This window comes from Bactrocera latifrons, unplaced genomic scaffold (genome assembly GCF_001853355.1).
Source record: "Bactrocera latifrons isolate USDA-ARS-PBARC rearing strain unplaced genomic scaffold, ASM185335v1 scaffold_741, whole genome shotgun sequence".
Classification (NCBI taxonomy): domain Eukaryota; kingdom Metazoa; phylum Arthropoda; class Insecta; order Diptera; family Tephritidae; genus Bactrocera; species Bactrocera latifrons.
Window position 1 is genome coordinate 8,443 of NW_017537425.1, and position 22,716 is coordinate 31,158.

A 22,716-nucleotide genomic window follows, 5' to 3' on the forward strand; every position below is an offset into this window, starting at 1 on the left:
CCAAATATGCCCCTCCCTAATGCGATCCTTTGTGCAAAATTTCATTTTAATATCTTTATTTATGGCTTAGTTATGACACTTTATAGGTTTTCGGTTTTCGCCATTTTGTGAGCGTGGCAGTGTGCCGATTTTGCCCTTATTCTTACGGAGCCAAGACATACGTGTACCAAGTTTCATCATGATATCTTAATTTTTACTCAAGTTACAGCTTGCACGGACGGACGGACGGACAGACGGACAGACAGACATCCAGATTTCAACTCTACTCGTCACCCTGATTATTTTGGTATATATAACCCTATATCTAACTCTTTTAGGTTTATGGCTTACAAACAACCGTTATGTGAACAAAACTATAATACTCTCTTTAGCAACTTTGTTGCGAGAGTATAAAAAGATAAATAAAACAAATTCGAAAAGCGTATCACCTATTATCATATAATCTTATATATATTAACTTTCTCTGATTTCAAACGAAAAAAAATCTAGGCAAGTTATATTCTTCATCGGCATTTTATTCACCTGCATTGCATCCAACGGTGGAAGATCAGGTGGAACTAGCACGCAGAATATCACATTCATTGAGCGACATAAGCAACCAGAAATCGAAAGGACAATCAATGTATGTGAATCGCAAAAAACGCTCTGTTAAATGGGTTCATGAAGGTGCTGGGCAAGGTACGATATTCTTTATACATATGTGGACATGTATGTAGTATATACAACTTATTTATGTTTGCATGTATAACAAAAGGTGCAAAGGGGACATGCATTCTCTGTCAAATAAACAATAGGCCTCTTTGTGCCATGAGTACTAATAAGAAAAAATTGTTTTTTCATAGAGTTTAATAATGCAACAACAAAATAGTCCAGCTCATTATTTCCTATCGTTGATAACACAGTTTCGTTGGCTTATTTATTTATCGAAAAATATGATATTAATGGTGTAAAGTACTTATTTGTGTCAAATAATTTAAAATTAAAAAATGGACATATCTGAAATACATTGCACTTTTGATTTTTAGTAGTATTACCTGTAAAAATTTATCAGAGAAATGAAGATGAAGAACATAAGAGGTCTGCTTGGCATTGTATAAATGACAACTCCTCAAAATGTCAAGAGCTAAAAGAAATTATGAAAAGAAACAAATCTATCACATTGTCACACTTTTTATAAATTCTTCTTTCATTTGCTCTTTTTGAAGTGACCTAATCTATCTACTGTCTATTTTCTTATTGTGTTTTGATGGCATGCATTAATACGCAATACGATAAGATATCATAAACGCTTTCAAGACTCAATATCTTTATTTTATTAATGCAATAAAGGATGACTAAAACGAAAAGAAAAATATGGCAATTTTTCAAACTATGTTCTCCCTCTCTAGTGAAGCTTCACACTAATACCTAAATCGAGATTATACATTACATTCAGACTTATACTAGTATTTTGGATATTTGGAAGGAGAGTGTATTTCCACTGGCGAAAATAAATTTACGAAGGGAAGCACGCTCCCGCAGAATAATAATTAAACAAAATTTTGTATGCAAATGTTTGAATTAATATTATATTGGACTTCTGAGGGATGGCGGACAATTTTCTGGGTGGCATAATTTTGTATATTGATTTGTAAGGACAAAAAGAGTTCCTTTCGTTCTAAGAATTTATGATCCACCAAGGTTATTTGGTTGTTTAAAAGGTTGCCTTCAAAACAACGAAATTGGAACACTTTTCATGGGAACTTTTTAATACTCTTACAACCAGTTGCTACAGAGTATTATAGTTTTGTTCACCTAACGGTTGTACATATCACCTAAAACTAAGCGAGATAGATAAAGGCTTAAATATAATATATTATTACATAAATGATCAGGGTGACAAGAAAAGCTGAAGTCCGGTTGACTGTCTGTCTGTCCATCCGTCCGTCGGTGTAAGCTGTAACTTGATTAAAAGTTGAGGTATCTTGATGAAACTTTGTGTGTGGGTTCCTTGGCAAAATTTCGACTTCTTAGATGGGTTATATCTCGTTGCAGCCAATACTCGCACCCGCCTCTGTGCAGCATAAAACGCACGTGAACAAACACAAGACTAGACGTCGAGAAGCTGCAATCACAACAGACAGCCGAACGATTTCGACTTGAGCTGCTGCTCTCTGAGAGCATTCGTCAATTACTCGGTATAAGGGACCCGACCAAAGGCATTTCAAGCTCCTTACGTATAGCTGCAACCAAACCATTGGTTTAAGGAAAATGCAAAAGAATATCTGGTACGATGAGGGGTGCCGTGTCGAAGCGGAGAGAAAACAGACTGCTACCTCGCAACGTTAAAATCGACAACAACACCTTTGGATTAGGATAGATACGGAGAGTTGAAGAGGGAAGAGAGACGCATTTGCAGACAAAAAAAGAGAGAGGCGGAAATGCGTGAGTTCGAAAAGATTGACCAGCTGACCGACAGGGGTAATGCTCGAAAATTCTACGAAAAGATGCGGCGACTAACTGAAGGTTTGTAGGTTGGAGCATACTCTTGTAGAACCCCCAAAAGTGAGCTAGTGGCTGATGCCCAGAGTATACTAAAATTATAGAGGGAACACTTCTCTAGTCTACTGAATGGCTGTGAAATACAACGCCAGGGAAGGGCGAACCCGATTTCCCAATCCACGAAGAGAAAACCCCCACAATCTGCGCCATATTTATTGTGTGAAAGATTAAAGCCCACCTTCAACAAACTGATTGGACCTTATCAGTGTGGCCTTAGGCCTGGCAAACAACAACTGACCAGAGTACCATCTTCTATAAGAGGGTACAGCTGTTGGCGTATGCCGATGATATTGATATCATTGGCCTCAACACCCGTGCCGTTAGTTCTGCTTTCTAAAAAATTTATAAGGCAGGAAAGAAAAGGGGTCTGGTAGTGTACGAGGACAAGACGAAATACTCCTGTTATCAAACAGATAGTGGTCGCGACTAGGCACCCACGTCATTGTTGACCGTCATAACTTCGGAGTAGTAGATAGTTTCATCTATCCTGGAAAAACACATCAGCCTCAAAACCCAACGCAGGATATCTCTTGCCAACAGGTGCTACTTCGGAATAAGTTGGCAATTGAGAAGTAAAGTTTACTCTCGACGAAAAAAAATAAATCAGTCATCATTCCCATCCTGAAGCAAAGGAAGAGAAAGATCTCCAATCCGTTGGAAAGACCAGGTGGAAAAGACCTGACTTCACTCGGCATTTCCAATTGGCGCCACGTTGCGAAAAGAAGAAACAACTGGCGCGCTGTTGTTAACAACTCGACTATAACCGCCAGTAAAGAAGAAGACATATTTCATAAGCCACTAGAGCTAAAACAACCAAATTTTTTGAGTTCAAATCTTATAAGAACTTATACCGACAGTGTGAAAATAGATGGAATCGGAGGATAGCTTCCTTTTAACGGTGCTGCTCAGAATTTTTAGAAGCTTAATAAATACATAACTAATTACACCAGATACGTTAAATTTTATCTTCAACATTGTAAGAGAAGGCTTTATCAGAGCCGGTGGGAAAATTGGACACCGTCCACTTTTTGGTGAAATCCCATATCTCGGGACCCGACCATCCGATGTCAAATAAATTACGTACTAAATGTTTAGCAGATTCCTATATTACAGTTGAAAAATAGGCAAAATCGTACTACAACCACGCCTACTTCCTATATAACACAATTAAAAATTCCATTTGATTCTTTCTGTCATTAAGTAAAGAAGTAATTAATACAACGGAATAAAATTTTCCAATAATAATTATCTCAAAGTATGGCACCTTTTTACTTCAAATTGTACAAGTCCAACCGAAACTGTTAAAGACCCTATGTACCACATATATGAACCCCAGTAACTATAATTGACTTTTGATGGGAAATGTCGGCCAATGTGTGAGGTACGAGGTGTGTTCAAAAAGTATCGCGAATTTTGTATTCTTTCAGAAATTATTTATTTCATCATGAATATCTATTTTGTCCCCTTCAAAGTATTCCTCATGAGATATTATACACTTGTGCCAACAGTTTTTCCAATCTTCGAAGCACTTCAAAAAAACATTTTCCTTTTCATTTCCATCCTCCTTCGATGCCGTCTTTATGTCGTGAAGAGAAGCGTAACGTCGTCCTTTCATGGGCCTCTTCAGTTTAGGGAGCAAGGAAAAGTCACAGGGGGCCAGATCTGGGGAAGACGGTGGCTGCGACATCATTAGTGTTTTGTTTTTGGTCAAAAAGTCGCGCAACGATGTGTGAGCAGGGGCGTTATCGTGGTGCAAAAGCCAATTTTTGTCACATCTTCTCGGCCTTCTGAGAACATTTTGTACCACCGATAAACGTTGCTTCGGTCCAAGGTAGCTTCTCCGTCTGTCACAGTCAACATTCGCAATGCATCCGCGCACTTAATTTTGTTTTTCACACAAAATTTGATACAGATTCTTTGATTCATTTTTTTAATAGGTAAAAATTGAAGACGATCCAAAACACGTGCAAGCAAAGCAGCTGTCAACAATTAAATGAACATTCATAATGGCCGAGCTTGTCGGCATAAGAGACATGACCAACATAACGCCGCAAAAAATTCGAAATTCGAATATACGTAACCCGCGAAAATTCAAAATTCGCGATACTTTTTGAACACACCTCTTATATAATATAATTAAAATTCTGGGATAATCCTTCTCTGACAATGGTTTGTCTGTGTGTCAAAAATTGGTCGAATCGGGCCAATATATCCCTGAGCCTACAAATATTTTATATAAAGATATTCGAACTTGCAGGAAAAGCGGGTTTTAATCATGACAGTTTATCTTTGTGTCTAAAATTCATAAATTTGACCTTATGACCATTACCAGAATATTCGAACCTCGGGCTGACTTTTATCCATATGATTTGTGATTGTATGTGAGGTACTTTCGCTTTTCTAACAAATCGTATGCCTTAATTGTCGGCCAGTCCATGAGTTGTATAGCGTTTATGTATGTATAAAATTTCTTAGATTCCGATCCTCTTGTTGACGTTTTCTATCTTAAAGGGAGTTAGGTTTAAAGGCAAAAAAAAAGGGTATAATTATGTTTGTTTTGCGTTGTCATGAGTAACATAATTTTATTAAAATTAATAACATATTATTGTACAACTTTTGAAGATATTAGACAAAATTTTCAATGAGAAATATTAATAAATAAGCCCGTGACGGGGAATCTCCAGAAGCACCTTGAAAAAAAGTGAAAAACAATATAACTGCACCCGTCAAATTGACGGATTTTTGATAATGGCTTTCATAGAAACTTTTGAGTTAGTTTAAGTAAATAAAAGAATACAGTTTAGCAATAACAACATTTAATATAATAATTCATTAATTATTTATAAAAAAAAAAACAGTTTCTATTTGAATGAGGCACATATTTTACATTTACATGTTGTATTAGTTGAACATTTGCCACAAACATATTTGTTGCATGCATTGCAAATATAGTAAGTCGCTTTGTTTTTATTGCACAATCGAATTTGGCAAGATTTGCGTTTTTTCTTTTTTTTTTTTGTTGTGAGTTTTCTGAAGTACAATCCATTGGTGGTTTTTGTTTTACAGTTGACTTTACTTAGAATGTCTCAAATAGTGAATAGATCTGCGCTATAAAACACTCAATCTTAACCCAAAGAAAAATTAATGAAACAGTTAAGAAAGCTGCAGAGAAGGCACATAGTTGTTGAAATTTGCGTTTGTTTTTAAGTTCATTGACATATTGGTTTTTTCAAAGATTACTTAAAGCCAATAAATTGACAAACTTTCCTAATACAATAATAAAAGTTTCGTTCGTTGATACAATTAAGTCATTACTACCATATTTTTATATTCATTCCCTGAGTATTTAATCATTTAAAAACTGTTAAATATACTATAATCAGACGATGATTAACACCAAATACGCATCACGAAGTATTTTCTGACAAACCACCTACAGAGCAAAGAGATAAGGAGATGAATATTTCAAATCTCATCGTATTGAAAGTTGATAAGTTACAGTTAATCACATGACTTTGACCAGAAATAAAAATATAAACGAAATAAGTGTTTGATTTTATGAAGCCACAATGGACCTGGAACTTTTAATATATTGCAGGCATTCAATTAAAATTTTTCCGGAAATTAATAAGAGAAATTATTATAATAACTAACTATAAGCTTTTATTTTACTCTGCGTATTATATATAAAGAACTATAAATGTAAATATAAGAAAATATAATAACATATGCGAAAAAACATATATTTGACCATGAGCATTGTTCGAACCATAAATATGGCAAGGACTCCATATGTGTTTACTACTTACGCGCCTTAAGTGTTAAAACTGAGCTTGCTTATTTTATTTGCTACACTATTTTATTAAATAAATCTTTATTTATTAAAACTGCTGGACAAGCTCGATTTTAAGATTTGAGTCAAATTCTTCAGAACGTCGGAAATATTTTTTATGCGGGTTTTATTATGAATATTTTGAATCTAATCTAACATGGTGACCATATTATTACTTCGGAAATTTTAGACTGAAATCTCTGTAATGTCAATGTTCTATATGGACCAGAGTGCCAATGACTGACTTTTTGCCCAAAATAGCGGTTAATCTCTTATATAAAAGATGCTCCTTTTTCTAGTAACAGAATGTTTCAGAGGCAAGAATAGATAAAATGGGGTCAACACTTCCCCATATACCTAATATTCCTATTTTGACTTTATACCTTATAAATATGTCAATATGTTAGATATCATAATAAAATTCAGGCAGAACTTTTTCCCTAGAACTGTGTATCCTTGTGCCTGAAATGGATCAATCCCCCTTATTTTAATATAAGAACTTTCAGCTATCAATATTCGATTGAAATTGAGATTGTTTTTCAAATAGTATTAGTGTATCTTTGTGATAATATCAGAACTTTCAAACCTTCTGTTTGGCTGTAATACTTATATATATATTGGTACCTTAATGAAATTCACATACCTTAATGAAATGTGTGGTAAATAGGAAACATTGATAAAATTGCTTTAATAATATCCATGTACCTAATATAATATTTTTAAACTTATGATTCCATTTATACCGTATATAGCACAATATGTTGGTCAATATCTAAAATATCTTAGCAAAACTAAGTAGATAAGCTTTTATTTTTTAATTTAGTTAATTTAGTGATGAATATGAATGAAATCGACTTTTGAGCCAAATCGTACATCCCTAATATAAGCAAATCCGATCTTTTGGATGACGTTTTACACATCAACTTATTATGAAATTAACTTATTATATAGAACTATTATACTCGCATATTGTAAGAGTATAAAAATTAACAGCGTGACAGGCTGACTCGAATTAGCCAAGTGCGTATGTCTGTACGCAAACTAGTCTATACGATTTTTAGTTAATAGGAACAATATATAACTGATATACAATGTGGTCGATCAAAATCAAGTCTTTTGCTTATTATGTAACATTAATTAGATTGGAGGTTATATTAAAATTAAAATTTTTGTTTACTTGAAAATCGTTGACCGATAAGCGTACATTTTCTAATGCATTATTTTGTCATTTGAAACTGAAAAATGCTCCATTCTGTTATCTTCGGTTGTTTAACTGTGGTAAAATAAACGAATTAATTCCCTATGGTGAAATACGCTCATCGCCATGCGATAAATTGACCATTTGGAAAATCGGCATAATATGAACCTTCTCTACATGCTACGTCTTCTGTACCTAATTTATTTTTTAAACAAAGAATATATGTAAATAGTTTCTTATGATGCTTTCGCATAAGAGTGTATTTTGGTCATCCATTGTAAAATATCGATAAAAGCAAAATTTGAAGATATTATTACAGATCAAATAATTTTTTCGAGTTTTTCTTTCATTTCATTTTTTCGCCACGGAAAGGAGTCATCTTTGGTAGTTAACCTTTTTCAAATATTTCAGAAATACAGGGCAAGCGGCTACTGGTCTATAGGAAGACGTCTGTGCTAAGTCTTTTCCTGCTTTATATATCATTATGATCTGCGACTTTTTCCACGAAATTGGTTAGTATCCGAAACCAAAGATTGCATCTAAGAGCAAGAAGAGCACCGTTATAGCAATATTTGGTAACTCAAATTAGCATTTTTGGAGGAATATTATCGTGTCCTGATGCCTTTTCCGATTTTGCTCCTTCATGATTCGAGTAACTTCAGAAGTAGAAGTCCGAATAGACGCAAGCGACTTATTAGCGGTATTGGTCGAAGTTGGAAACTTAAAGTTGTTCTTTGGGCAATTGAGTTGAAATACCTATACTAGGTAATTTGTATAGCAATTCGCCTTTTCCGCATCACTTAGTGTACAATTACTATTCAACTGTATTAGAGCAATGTTAGAATTTACTGGTGCCTCAAAATACTTTTGGGCTTTTCAAAGGGGGTTTTGCTTGCTAGAATTTGAACACAGCTTCTTTATATAATTTTCAGTGTTGTGTTCTTCCTCGCACTTAACCGCTTTTTTAACTTACGTATAACAGATTTCAGTGAAGGCAAACGATTTAACTACCATTCACGTCTAGCTAGGCTATTCTCATTTATAAGTTTTTCGATTTCATTATTATAGATCTTTCTAAAACAAACTGGTTTATTATTTCATTTTGGTGTTCCCAATACAGCTTAACATTGCATTTTTAATGTCTCTTCCTGTATTTATTTTTCAATCAATATTTATGTGTATATAAGTCACAATCCCGATTTTTTAGAGATATAGCATGATATTCTAGAGCATAGTGGTTTCACCGATTTCTAACCAACACTGCCGTACAAACACGCCCTATACCATCCGGATGATTTGCAACGTGGAGTCTAAGTCCCAGCATATTGAAATTATTTTTGAGTTTGAGTTTCTGATATAAGCATTACATCAATATTTTTTCAGGCAGAAATCTAATAATCTCTAATTTATAGAGCTTTTCATTTACAGATATTTAGTATGCTCATTTCTTTCCTAATAAATTTTGCAGCATTTAATTTTGTGACTTTATTAAATCTTGGATCATGTTTTGCATGGTAGACATAAATTGTGTCATACACTGTGTAAGATTTAAAATCATAGTTTCAATACCTCCATTTAGAGGATTTTGCTGCAGTTGCATTTGTACACTGCTGCCTTTCACTACATTTGCATAGCTTCCTTGCATAGTATTATTCATAAAAGTAATATGATTTGAACTTTTATCTGAGATTGCTATAATTTTAATGCGGGGTGTTTGTAACATTTGGTTACGACGTACTTGATTTCCGACAGACAATTTCGTTTTTAAGTCTTTATATACATATAGTTTGCAGTGTGATTTCCCAGACAATTACTATATTTTTTTATTTAAATCGTCTTTTTTAAGAGTACATTATGAAGTTGGATGTAGATCACCACACAGACACTGCGTAGGGAGCATTATGCTCTCATATGTTCATACTCTTGGCAGTTTTTACATTGTACTGGACCATTTCTCTTATGTGATTCCTCAACGGTGATTTAGCGATAGAGCAGATAATTTATATTGTAAATCGGGTGTATTTCACTTATCTTTAGTTGGTTAGAATGTGGCATCAATTCTATTTTGAACATTGCTTGCTGGATTTTGTTCCTGTTGCAAAAATTTACTTCTGATCTAATACTAAAATCACCTTCTTCCAGTGCTTAGAATCTACCGAAGACTTGTAGTCATAAGAGGTATAGACTAAACTAGGCCTTTTGATCTCTTCAATTGGTAAGAGTAGTAATTCTTGTTATTATGACAAGTACTTTACAACATCCATGAATCTGGTTGCAAAACAGTTTCTGCAGAGAATTATAGTTTTGTTCAGCTAACGGTTGAACGTATCACAAAAACTAAAGGAGATAGATTTATGGTTATATATACATAAATGATCAGAATGAGGAGAAAATTTGAGATCCGGTTAATTGTCTGTCTGTCCGTCCGTCCGTTGGTGCAAGCTGCAACTTGCGTAAACATTGAGCTATTTCGATGAAACTTGGTACACAGGTTCCTTAGTAAAAAAAGAAATTCAAGTTCGTAGATAAGCGTAACCGGAAACAGCTGCAATTTGGTACAGAGAATCGCAGTAGCAAGAAGCACCTCTAAAAGTTTAATGTACATATCTTCTAAACCACTTAAGCTACAACAACCAAATTAGCTAAGTACTAATCTTATAAGAACTTCTACTGACAGTGTGAAAATTAGAAAATAACGCCGCTCGCTTCCCACATAACGGTAACTACTAAAAGCGCGATAAATCAGTAACTAAATAGAATCTAGTAACTAGATATTATGAAAAAGTTTTATGGGAGCTGGTGTAAAAACGGGACGACGGGCATGGCACCGCCCACTTTTTGTTGAAATCTCATATCTGGAGGCCCGACCAACCAATTTCGACAAAATTTAGTTTGTGGCATTCTTCTTACATTCTTATGTCACATTGCGAAAATGGACGAAATCGGAATACAATCAGTTCAGTTTCCAGTACAAAAATCAAGAAGCAATCAATATAACGGAATAAAACTTCGCACAAATAATGTCTTCAGTGTATGTCAATATGTGAATTATCCCAATAAAAATAAGAGAGCGTGTTTTGTTTATAGCGGTGTATCTTTGTGCTTAAAATATATAAGTTTGAGCGAAAACTTGGTCTAGCCCCTATATCTAATACCAGGATTATCGAACATCTGGCTGACTTTACTCTATATGATTGGTTTACACCTTAAAGTATAATATTTCTCTGACTTTGATGTTCAGTTCCACCCGAACTTAACACTTCCTTATTTGTTTTACTGTATATTTGAACTTTAATTTCATCTTGTTACCTTTTTTCGAGGGCACAATATGAAAATTGTTTGTGCCTGCTATATTACTTAGTTTGGAGACAAGCGTATTTGACAAGAATTTCTGTCTTTTTACCCTTTTGCATGCCTGATTGAAAATTTTTGGTATTGACCGCTTATTTAATTAGACTCGAATTCCTTCTTACATTTATGTAGCGATCAATACCAGTCTAAACAGATGGTCTTTTTTTGCTTGGTACAGTCTCACCCAAGGTTTATTTTCCTTCGCTGTACGGGTGCTTGCTGGTACCTACATAGTGGTTGCTATCGGCGCATTTGTTGTTGCCCGATTATTGCTTACTGCTGCTCCTGCTGACTGCGCTTGCTTAACTTCCATTTCATCTGAACGCTGCGATGACTCAACCATGATTTTTATTTGATTGTTTATTTTATTATTATTTGATTGGTTGCTTTTTGCACAATCTTAATATACGGAGCGAGTTAAAAACAACTCCGTTCTCCTTGAATGCCAAGAAAAAGTTTTATAATCTAACCAAACTAAATTGGAAATAGAAAGCTGTGCTGGATGGAAACTACCATGCATACATTGCCGACCAATATCGGCCGGTTGTTAAATGGAAATAGGAGTAGATATTTAAAAAGAACGCCAAATTTAGTTGAAATTGATCAAATATTCAATTGATCAAAAGTTGTATCGATTCACATGCTAGCCTGCTTTATTCTTAATTTTAATGCGTCTGACGTGTTTTTATAGCGAGTTAACGCACTTTTAGTAGCTTTTAAGATAGCCGCTGTTTAGAAGGTGGGCGTGGTTGTTACCTAATTTCGCTGTCTTTTAAATTAGGTCTAATTAAACAAGAACATATGCTATGTATTGTAATATATTGTTGCCTTTTGTTTCTGCGTTTTATTAATAGAATTAAAAGAGGGAATTTCGTTGAAGTAAATTACTTAAAAAAGTTAGACAAATTTTTTGAGTATACGTATGTAGTTTTTATTAATTAAATTTATTCACTTGAAACTTTCACATATAAAAACATATTTTAATTCTTATATTATCTTATATGCTTATTTCTTTTTGTATCTTGTGTCTTTTTGTATCTTACAAATATTCTTTTCAATCAGTTTTCGAATGTCATCACGTCCGTCGTCTAATCTAACTTCTAAGTCTTATGTCTCCCCATTGCCGCATATCCAAGTCAGTAAGCACCTCAAAAGCCGAAATTAATTACATGTTGTATATCTTGTTCTTCAGAATAATTATGGAAAATATTTGATGTAAAAGCAGATCCTCTGTTCGCAATTATTCTTTTCTTTTACCAAACATTGCCGATTGTCAACCACCGAGTCGGCGTCCGTACTTTAATAGGAAAAATAAAATTTCGATAAAACACTTACTACTACCAATAAATGTTAGTAATTGTTGTTAGTAACCTCTAGTAGTCCTACATAATCTATATGATACGTTTATAATGGTCTATCTTCTTTGTCTATCAGTGAGAGCAAACCTTCTTTCTTGCCTTTCTTTGCCTCATGATGATAATGCATTCAACTCAATTATTGACGACTTTATCGAATTTTTGGAATATCAAACGATTTCTGTAAATACTCATGAGTTTTTTAGCAGATAATTGTTCTTGACGGTGTGCACATCTGATTATTTCGTCTTCCATTGCTTCTGGTACCAACTCGTTTACGTTGTCTTTATATAATAGATTATTTCGCATAAAAAAATCGTCATATTCACATTGAATAATTGTACTAATCCACTCATCAGACTTTTGAGCCTCCCTTAAGCGATGCGCGACCGAATCCTACTACCAACATGCATTCAAATATAATTAAAGCCCTGTAAGTACATAGCCCAAGGAACTACTCGTAATGATACGTCACGTTTCTTACTGGTCATCGTAAAGGCATTAGAATCTGTTACAATCCGGAATTTCTAACCTTACACATACACACGCCATTTTTTGTTACTTTCCCAAATGAAATTTCGCATCCTTCCTTAACATGTCGCTTAGTGCCTTGCTATGGTAGCATATCCATCAATTAATCTTCTAAGCTAGGACGTTAAACCTAAATACCTTTGCATACTTTTTTGTATTGAGGTAGAGGAAACTGTTGTACATCCTTTGCCTTTCCTTCTAAGGGCCTAATACTACCGTTGCCTATTACATATCCTAAAACATCTTTAATTTAATCCGGTATCAAATCTCGGATTATTGATGAAATGTATCGACAAAATAAAGCTGGTGAATTAGAAATCCAAAAGGGACACAGTTAAACTCATATTACTCTCCGTATGTTACAACAGATGTACCTACATATATCGTTTTGAATATTCAACTACGGGAACGTGAAAAAATTCGTTGGCACGATCTAGAGCAGTGAACACACTAGCCCCTTGTAACATTTCCAACGCATCATCTATTAGTATCATTGAAAAATTATCGCGTATTACTTTTTCGTTTATTTTTCTAAAGTTTTTCTATAGTAAAGCTTTTTTAGAAACCAAAACGATTGGAGAACCATACTCTGAGTTGCTTTATCGACCTTCACTCAACCAATTATCTATTTGATTATCTATTGTCTTCTGATCAGCGCATGAAACACGTACTAGAATCTTCATGTACACAAGCGATTGTGCTTGCTTTGCTGGTTTAAAACCGTGAACTATATTTAAGACTTTATCCGCATATTCCCTTTTGAAATGACCCAAATCAAGATCCGATGGTGGATATCGATTACTATCTTTTTCTTCAAGGGATATGTAAAGTGCAGCAAATTCAGTTAGAGTCAAATTACTACGATTTGCGTTGTCGTCTCCTTCCTTTACTTTAAACTCCTTATCGTCTACGAAATCGCTTTCGTTTTTACTTTGACATACAAGCCTTGTACATAAACTATCTTCATTATTTAAACTTTTCAGCTCTTTCATTCATTACGTTCTTCAAAATATCATTTCCCAGAATGTCTTCGCATGGTAAATCATTCATTCCAGTAACATAAAAAGTTACTATAAATCCCATCCACTTCGATATTTACTTCCAAACTACCTAGTGTACATACTTCAGTGCCTTTATCCTCGCCCCCAAGAACAAACGATTGTCGCTAAGCTTAGAAATCCCCGCACGCATATACATATCATACCTCGTCAAACATATGTCAGCACACGTATCAATTGAGCACTAATTATCAAGTCATACATCTTTATTGACTTGAAGATGGTACTCTTACTCTAAACAGTCAAAGCGTTGCTGCTTTGATTCCGTTTAAATATGCACGTCGCCTCTACGATCGCATTCAAACTGACGATGCCCTATCTGTCCACACTTGAAACACTTTACCTGCTTCATCTCGTAACAACCGTTGGCCAAATAAGATTCACTTTCACACTTAAAGCATTTTTTTTTTTGGATCCTTAGCTCTACCGGCACTGATGCGCCATGCCATGATTTCTCTCTACTTGAAGGCTGTCGAGTAGTCTCTCATACACTCTTTACTGCTCTTTGAGCGCTTGATTTGTTCGCGCCTGATATAAAACTGTTTCATCTAATTTTAAATCCGATATTCCTTCAACAAAATACGAAATTAGACTCTCGTCATCTAAGCCCACTGATTTGGCAATTTCTATTAAAGCATAGAAATATTCACGAAAACTTTCATTATTCTTCTAATGACGATTTTGTAATGTGCGATGAATATCGAGGGCACCAAACTCACTCCATAACGCTGATTTTAGAGAACTGAAACTTCTAAATCTGTGTATCAAAAACTGGTAAAATTGGATGAAGTATTCTATTAAGCACCATAAAGTGAAACTTTGTGACAAAACTTGTGTCCGCTTAATAGAGTTCATTCAATAGAGTATTCACTGTATTTTTTAATTATGAATTGTTTTTACTATCTATCCTATCTCTAAGTTGGTTCGAATTGGATATAGTGTGCTAAATTTGACTAAAATCGGTTCTTTTCAACACCTTCCCTAAATCGAATGATTATGTTCATTACAAAATATAAGTAGATTTAGAAATAACAGTGCATTATGCAATACTCGTATTAAATCAATTTGAAACATTAAAACAATTCAGATATGAGTAAGAGAAATATTTTACTTATAATTAGATGAGAATAAATTACTCTAAGCCAAATTTATTTGACAGTTGTTTTGTTTTTGGCGTAGATAATTCTTTCGTAAAAATATCGGTTATCATTTTAACTTAATTTGGACACCTTCCATATTTTCTTTGACGAAGTTTGATTTGATGTCCATATGTTTCGTTCTGCTTGAGTTTGAGGTGTTCTCGGCTATAAGTATAGCGCTCTTGTTATCGCAGAATAACGTCATAGATTTCGAAGCTCCATTTCAAATCGCTTAAGCCAGATTGATTCTTGTTGTGCAGCCACCATTGACTTTAAATCGGACTCAGTAGATAGTAAGGTAAGTACCGTACGTTTCTTTTCGGTAGCCCAAGAAATGGCAGCATTCTGGAAGAAAAACACATAGCATAGTTGTTGAGCGGTGATCAATTTCATTTTTTGCCCAGGCAGCATCACAAAAGCCAACGATTTCATCAAAGCTTCTCTTATAGACTAGTCCCTTGTCAATAGTTGAGATTCCGCATAGCTCGCTTTACTGCTGTTCAATGGACATTCCATGAGTTCGTGCTGCATTGGCTTAATAAGTTGACAGCTAAGCATATACTATATCAGGACGCGTGACCTGAACGGCAAACAGCGGCCACCCAATAGCTTGCTTATAGTAGCGACTTCCCTTTTGTTGCCACGGATAGCTTTTGATTCACGTCAAGGGGTGTGCTTACAAGATTGCATTCCTCCTTGTCGCAACGTCGAATTACATCGACATTGTAGCAAGATTGGTCGATCCACAGAGTTCCTTCTTTGAGATTTTGAGCTATACATTATACCCAAAACCAATGATGCTGCACTCAGATATTTCATTTTGAAAGTTTCAGAGAGCTTTTTTTAGTTTTCTTAACAGCTTTGTATCATTGGCGGATAGGATAACATCATCCACGTAAACAAAGAAGAACAACATGTCAGCGACAAGAAAATATACGCATCGGTCGGCCATGTAAAGAAGCAGTTACAGCATCCATGTGGTAAACAGTGAAATTATTTTTCACCGAAAGAGCGAGCATAAAATGAATTGAAAGGCTGCTTCTGATTGAAGCCTTTCACAACAAGCCTGGCTTTATAACGCACAGGATCTCCGTGAGCATTGACTTTTCTCTTAAAACCTAATTTTTATGGGAAGGTATTGCTGATAATTCCAAGAGTTATTGATATAATGGATTCAATTTCTTCACACATTTCAGATATCCAAAGATTATGTTCTTGACTTCCAATCGCTTCTTCAATAGTGTTTGTATCTAATATTACATATTCAGTTATGCAAAGATTATAATTTGGACGTTACATATTCTGCAATCGCTCAGAGTGAAGGACTCCTTCATGGTCCAAATATGTTATTTCTTCTTCCTCAGTTGTTGATTTATTGTTCTCATATGTATGTGAGTGGCTGTTGCCTGAAGTTGCATCATTGCCGTCTTCTGTTGGTAATTCTTCCACACATTCCACCCCTGAATTGGCAACTGAAGCTGACTCGGGCTGGAGGATTTTGATTAGTATGAATTTCAATAAAAACTACATCATAGCTAACGATAATATTTTTCGCTGTCATACAAGAATACGTTCTCGATATTTAAGTTTTAACTTACTGCGCTTTTCTTTGGATACGTGAACCATTGCCTTACAACCAAAGACTTTCGAGTAGTTTTAAGTTTGGTCTTTTTCCGGACCACAACTCTTCCGCCCTCAGAATGGTACCTCTGCATAGTGTACGATTCAGTAGATATGCCGCAGTTATAGTAGCTTCGGCCCAGCATCCGTGTTCCAAATTTGCATCTCGCAGCATGCATCTGAATTTCTCAGTTTCCGATTTAACCTGTTGCTTTTGATTTAAAACTTGTTTGGAATGGTCATGCACAAACATTAATAAACAGCAGAAAAAGAGTTAACATTTGGTGGACCCATTACATTACAATGTATTAGTTCAAACGGATGTTGAGCACGCTGCCCTTTTTCACTATGTGATGCTTACCTTTTATGCAAACCACACATTTATCGTTTCCTCTTGTTATAATTTTGACACCGTCCGAAGCATTTTGGATGGCTGTGACGCTTTCGCGACAGACATGAACTAAACGCCTATGACATAAGTTCTAGCTCGTCACGCTGAGATATAAACCATTTATTTTGCTTGCAGTTCCAATTATTTTTTGCCCACATTTAATATTTTGCACCAATTATCTTTAAAGTGAAGCTCTTTCACATTGCCTGTCATTTGACTCACTGAAAGACAATTTCCACACAGACTAGGAACGTACTCAGCATTTTTGATAGTTGCATTAACATTCTTATATTTAGCAGTTAGAGAGAATTGCACATCACCAGTGCATTCAACACCAATTTTATTATTGTCAACGAAAATTACTCTCTTGTTTATCGCGCGTTTTCTGTTCGTCATAAAATCATAAATTCGTTGCTTTTCGCCATATGTTGAGAACAGTATTCGTTATTGTGCACATTAGCATAAAGCGATGAAGCAAACATAACTTGACTTTTTAAAATGTTTTTGCCTTTGTGTAAAGAGCATTTTCGGCAATTTGCTTTGCATCAAATTTCACATTTTGCAAAAGCAGATTTTTCACAAAGTTTACCGTGAGCGGTTTCGCAGTCTGACAGCTTGAGTTCTAACAATTACTGCAACAGTTCCGCCTGAGTGTCAAACCTTTATCTTCATGGCATCTGCAAAGTGCCCGAAATTATATGGCTCCACCAACATCGTGCTTTTAGCTAGTGCTTTTTCATTAGCATCACGATCAGCTTCGGTTGTAGTGGCAGGCAAACCTTTCTGGACCATTCTCAGTGGCCCTTTATGACTAAATACGACTTTGCCTGGCATTCCAAACATTAAAATTTTCACGACCGCGAAGTCGTTATACGGATACCGAAAATACATTCGACATTATTTAAATCGCAAAGTATATTCAAAAATAAAAGTCAGTCGATTTAACTAACAAGCCAAATTTTTTTTATCCGTATTTATTTATTGATGAGTTAGATTAACTCTTCTTGGCAAAGGCCCACAACCTATTAACAAAGCAAGCGCGTGTTGACTTAGTAACTGTATGAAACGGAAGAAGGAAGTTTATTAAAGAAATAAAGATACCAACTATTCATAATGACATCTGAAAGTCTAAGGCATATACAGTGTGTTTCGTAAGCTTAGAAATATTCAGTTTTCTTCTCAACAGTAATAACAAATGTACCTTCGGGAAATTCAGGGAGCTTATTGTTTATATGTGGCATATCAGTAGTATAAGGCATTGCCAAAAATAATTAAAATTAGTCAATAAAAACCTTAGACCCAACATAAAATTTTCGTGTATATGGGAATTATTCAACTTTTATATACTACCTACATATAATGATTTTGATTTTCTTTTTTTGCGGAATAAGTCGGTCAGTGGGTGAGTTATACATTTATAAAATTGAGATACTAGTATATCTCATTTGGCCATTTGAGCAACTGTATAGTGGTGGTGCGTTCACAATGTCGACGTCGTACCCGTCAACAAGGCCTTCATAGCTACTGACTTATGGCAATAACAGTGGTTTTACATGCATTATTATGCGAGACTCCAGTGGCTGTACTACGGCGAATTTTGAGAATTTGTCAATGAAAAGGTACGGATATCAATGTGGAGTATTTTTCCAGCGTATGAAGAAATTGGTGTCTCCACAAGCATTTGTTTTTTAGGGTGCTTATCGTACTTTGCCTTAATGCATATCTTGCAATTAATAATAATAAAATTAATACAATTATTATTATACATTAAACATAAGGAGCACTAGCTACAGAGGCTTTCAGCTCACGGTTTTAATATATGTAAAAGACTTAAATAGTAAAGATGGAACCTTCCATTTAAGAATTATTTACAAGCAGTATGTTTTATGAACTAAAAATATATGTTAAAAATAAATTTTAAATAGGAAGGATAACTTAAATATATTTCTTTAACTTTGTACGAGATAGGTATTCAAATATTTTAGTAGTGTTTACAATAGACGTTAGTTTTAATAAATCAAGAGCTTTATTATTCTGAAATATACTGGACCTTGCTGAATTGAAGAAGGGGCATTCATCCAGTAGATGTGTTATAGTTAAGGAGGACGAACTACAATGTAGACAGGATGAATTAAGGTTTCTATTTAATAAATGGGAATGCGTTAATGACGTATGACCAAGACGAAGGCGAACAAAGGCTTTTATATCTTGGCAACGGCCTGATGGCGGATAAGCAGGTTTTTTGCCCGCTTGGTTGCAGATGGCGTAGTGGTGTTGCACATTCTTCCAAGCATTAACTGTTATAGCTTTTTGTTTAGAAGCGTCGTTTTTTCGATGTAGTCGAAGACAATCAATGGCTATTTTGCCGCCAATTTGGCGGCTTGGTCGGCCTAATCATTTCCAGTAATACCGGCGTGTCCAGGGATCCACATAATTTTTATGTTTGTTTTCCCAATAAGTATGTTTCTAATTTGCGCAATGAGATATTATTTGTTAGATGCATTTAGGAGAGCTGCGATAGTAGACTTGCTATCAGTACATATTAATAATTTTAAGTTAGAGTTTTGTACTAGGCTAGATAGCGCATTATAGATGGCTGCTGCTTCTGCGGTGTATACTGAGCTATAAATGGGCAGGAGTCCAGCTTTCAACAATAGCAAAAGACGTGTAGAAGTTGGCCTTCGAAGCGTCAATAAAAATGAGTTGCTGATCTACGTAGTGTTGCACAATGAGCTCTGTGAACAAACTTTGATATACCCTGGAATTGGTGTCTTTATGATGTTTTTGAAGACGTAGTTCGAACGAAGATTCTTTGAGTAGCCATGATGGGGCAAAATAAATAGACTTTTCCTCAGGTGTAGTTGTTATACCTAGATCCTTAGCTAATTTAATGCATTTAGAAACAGTGGAAGRAGTATTGGAGTTTGTATCGTCGGTCCATTTGGTTTTTACTATACCATATAAGAGCTTGTTATTACATAATAGTAGTTTTGGAATAAGCTTTTGCGAAGTATGTAAAACTCTTTCCTCGATGGATGGGAGTCCGGCTTCCGTTAATATGAACTTTATTGGTAATGTTTGGAATGCCCGAATACTTCTTCTAACGGCTGCATGATATGGTGCAAAGATTTGCTTTATGTTGCTTTTGGCACAATTGCCGTAGATAGGGAGACCATAATCAATCTTAGATAAAATTAAAGCTCTTGTAATATTGATGASAGAAGAAATGTGAATTAAACAATATTTTGATGATASATACTTAATTATATTAAGCYTAGAARWTAGTTGCTTACGTAGATTTGTACAATGTTACTTAAAAGTAAGTCTCTTATCAAATATTAAACCTAGGAATTTAAGACTAGTAGTATTTACAATATTTACATTATTATTGTTAAGATAGAAGTTATTACATTTGTGTTTTCTACAGATATGGAATAATTTGCATTTGTTTATAGAAATATTTACACCTGAACAATTTCACCAATTTGAAATATCAGAAAGGATTTTTAAGAAAGTATTTTTAACAGTATTAAGATTATTTTGCTTGGAGAAGATCAGCACATTATCAGCATAAATAATATGCGAAATGAGTTTGTATTTAGAGATTATCGTACTGATTTCGTTAAATGCGATTACAAATAGTGTGACAGACAATGGTGATCCTTGTGGTATTCCGTTGTACATTTTTAGTCATGAATTTCCGATTAATTAGGAAAGATTTAATAAAGTTAAATATTTTTTCACCAACTTGCCACTTCTCTAGTTGTCGTAGAATGATATGAGAACAAACTCGGTCGAAAGGTTTCTCGAAATCCAAACTGGGAGTGGATATGTGGTTTCTTTTCGATAAAGCAATTTTGGCGAAATCATCAAAATAGCCTTGCCCTGAATTAAATGCCACTTGGTTTTGACTGAGAATGTTTTTAKTTAATGCGAACCACGAGATACGCGTTGATATGATTTTTTCTAATAGTTTGCCCATGCAACAAAGGAATGATATTGGCCTGTAACCAACAACATCTGTAGACACTACATTGGATTTAGGAATTGCTACAATCACTGCATTTTTCCAGCTTTGAGGGTAGGCACCTTGACATAAAATATTGTTGTACAATTTAATAATTCTATTTTTGAGACTTAAAGGACAGTTTTTTAGCATAGGATATGAAATCCTGTCTGCACCGGGAGTCTTGCCTGACATTGAAGATAAAGTGAAATCGAATTCTGCGATGGTTATGTTTGATTCGGTAATAGATGGGGGTGAGAGATCTTTACTGTACCTTCATCTGAGAAGTTCATTTTTATTTGATACAAACGATTGGTAGAAGTTTGAATCTCTCGAATAATCGGACCATACAGAGGCGAAATGGTTAGCTATTTCTCTTGATTATCAATAGAGCGAGTACCCATAGTGATTGGTTTTCTTCTCTAAGCTTAGATAACTCCGTAGACCAATAAGGCACMTGATATTTGAAGAATTTTTTACCCGTTTGGGGGATAGATAGGTGAGCAGAAGTTTTGATTATTTTGGTAATCGTAGCTGTTTCTTTATTTATATTATCGTTAATGGGACTAGCGCAGGCAAATTTTCGCAGAGTTGATGAAATTTGGACCAATTTGCCTTGTCCAATAGAATTTTTGGCTTCGCCGACCCTTTTCTGGATAAAGGGGTTGATAAGTGGGTTATAATGGGGAAATCATCGCTGTTGTAAAGATCTGTTAGTGTTTGGCTGTTAAGTTTGGGGGCGATAGCAGAAGAACAAATGACCAGGTCTACATTCGTGAACGAATTATGCGGAGAAAAATGCGTAGGAGAACCGTCGTTTAAAATTGTTAAGTTTTCTGCTAATAAAAGGTCTTCTATGATTTTACCTCTTTGGTTAGTACATGTGGAACCCCAAAGAGGGCTGCAGGCATTGAAATCGCCAAGTATAAGTACGGGTGTTTGGATAGGTCCGATTATATGGCGTAGTTCTTTGATAGTAAAGTTTTAGTGTGGTGGAATGTAAATTGTTAAGATGGTTAATTTAAATCCAATAAATATTTCAATTGCCATTGTAGAAATATTAAAACATGTAGGGAGAAATTTCTGTGGGAAGTCTTTTTTTATTAAAGTAGCACTACCTTCTTTGTTAGTATGATTTTGCGTTAAGTTGAAGAAATAGGCAGCGTATTGTTTGGGTACAGCAGCTGCGGAATTAAATGAGAGGTGTGTTTCTTGTAGTGATATAACACTTGGTGCTTGAGTAATTCTAAGTTAGTTCCATTGGAGAAATTTGAACATTTATTAATAATGTGAGTGATTGAGAAAAAGGAGAGGAGGGATAATGAGAGTTATTGATCTTCATGGTCAGATGTGGTTATTATATGAGGTGAGATATATTCCGAATAAATAGGTGGGAATATTATATTGTCTGTAGAGAGAGAGTTAGTTTGGATTTTAAGAGAATCATTTGTGGATACTTTAGGAATGAGTGGTATGGTTATTCCCAATCCTCAAAAAAGGAGACCCCACAATCTGTGGGATAAGCCTCCTCAATATCGCATATAAGGTTCTATCGAGCATATTGTGTGAAAGATTAAAGCCCACCGTCAACAAAGTGATTGGACCTTATCAGTGTGGCTTCAGACCTGGAAAATCAACAACCGACCAGATATTCACCATGCGCCAAATCTTGGAAAAGACCCGTGAAAGGAGAA

General features: G+C 35.0%; 1 protein-coding gene across 7 annotated transcripts in view; it reads left to right on the plus strand.

Moving 5' to 3' along the window:
• The window catches only part of LOC108976301 (abnormal long morphology protein 1-like), a gene marked incomplete at its 5' end in the record, with an annotated part of 60,763 nt that overhangs the window by 6,651 nt on the left and 31,396 nt on the right, over nucleotides 1-22,716 (plus strand). For 4 of the 7 annotated variants that reach the window (XM_018945307.1, XM_018945308.1, XM_018945310.1 and 1 more), the window contains 1 exon segment: nucleotides 490-678. In XM_018945307.1, the coding sequence (XP_018800852.1) occupies nucleotides 490-678 (189 nt within the window). 7 annotated transcript variants of the gene reach the window in all.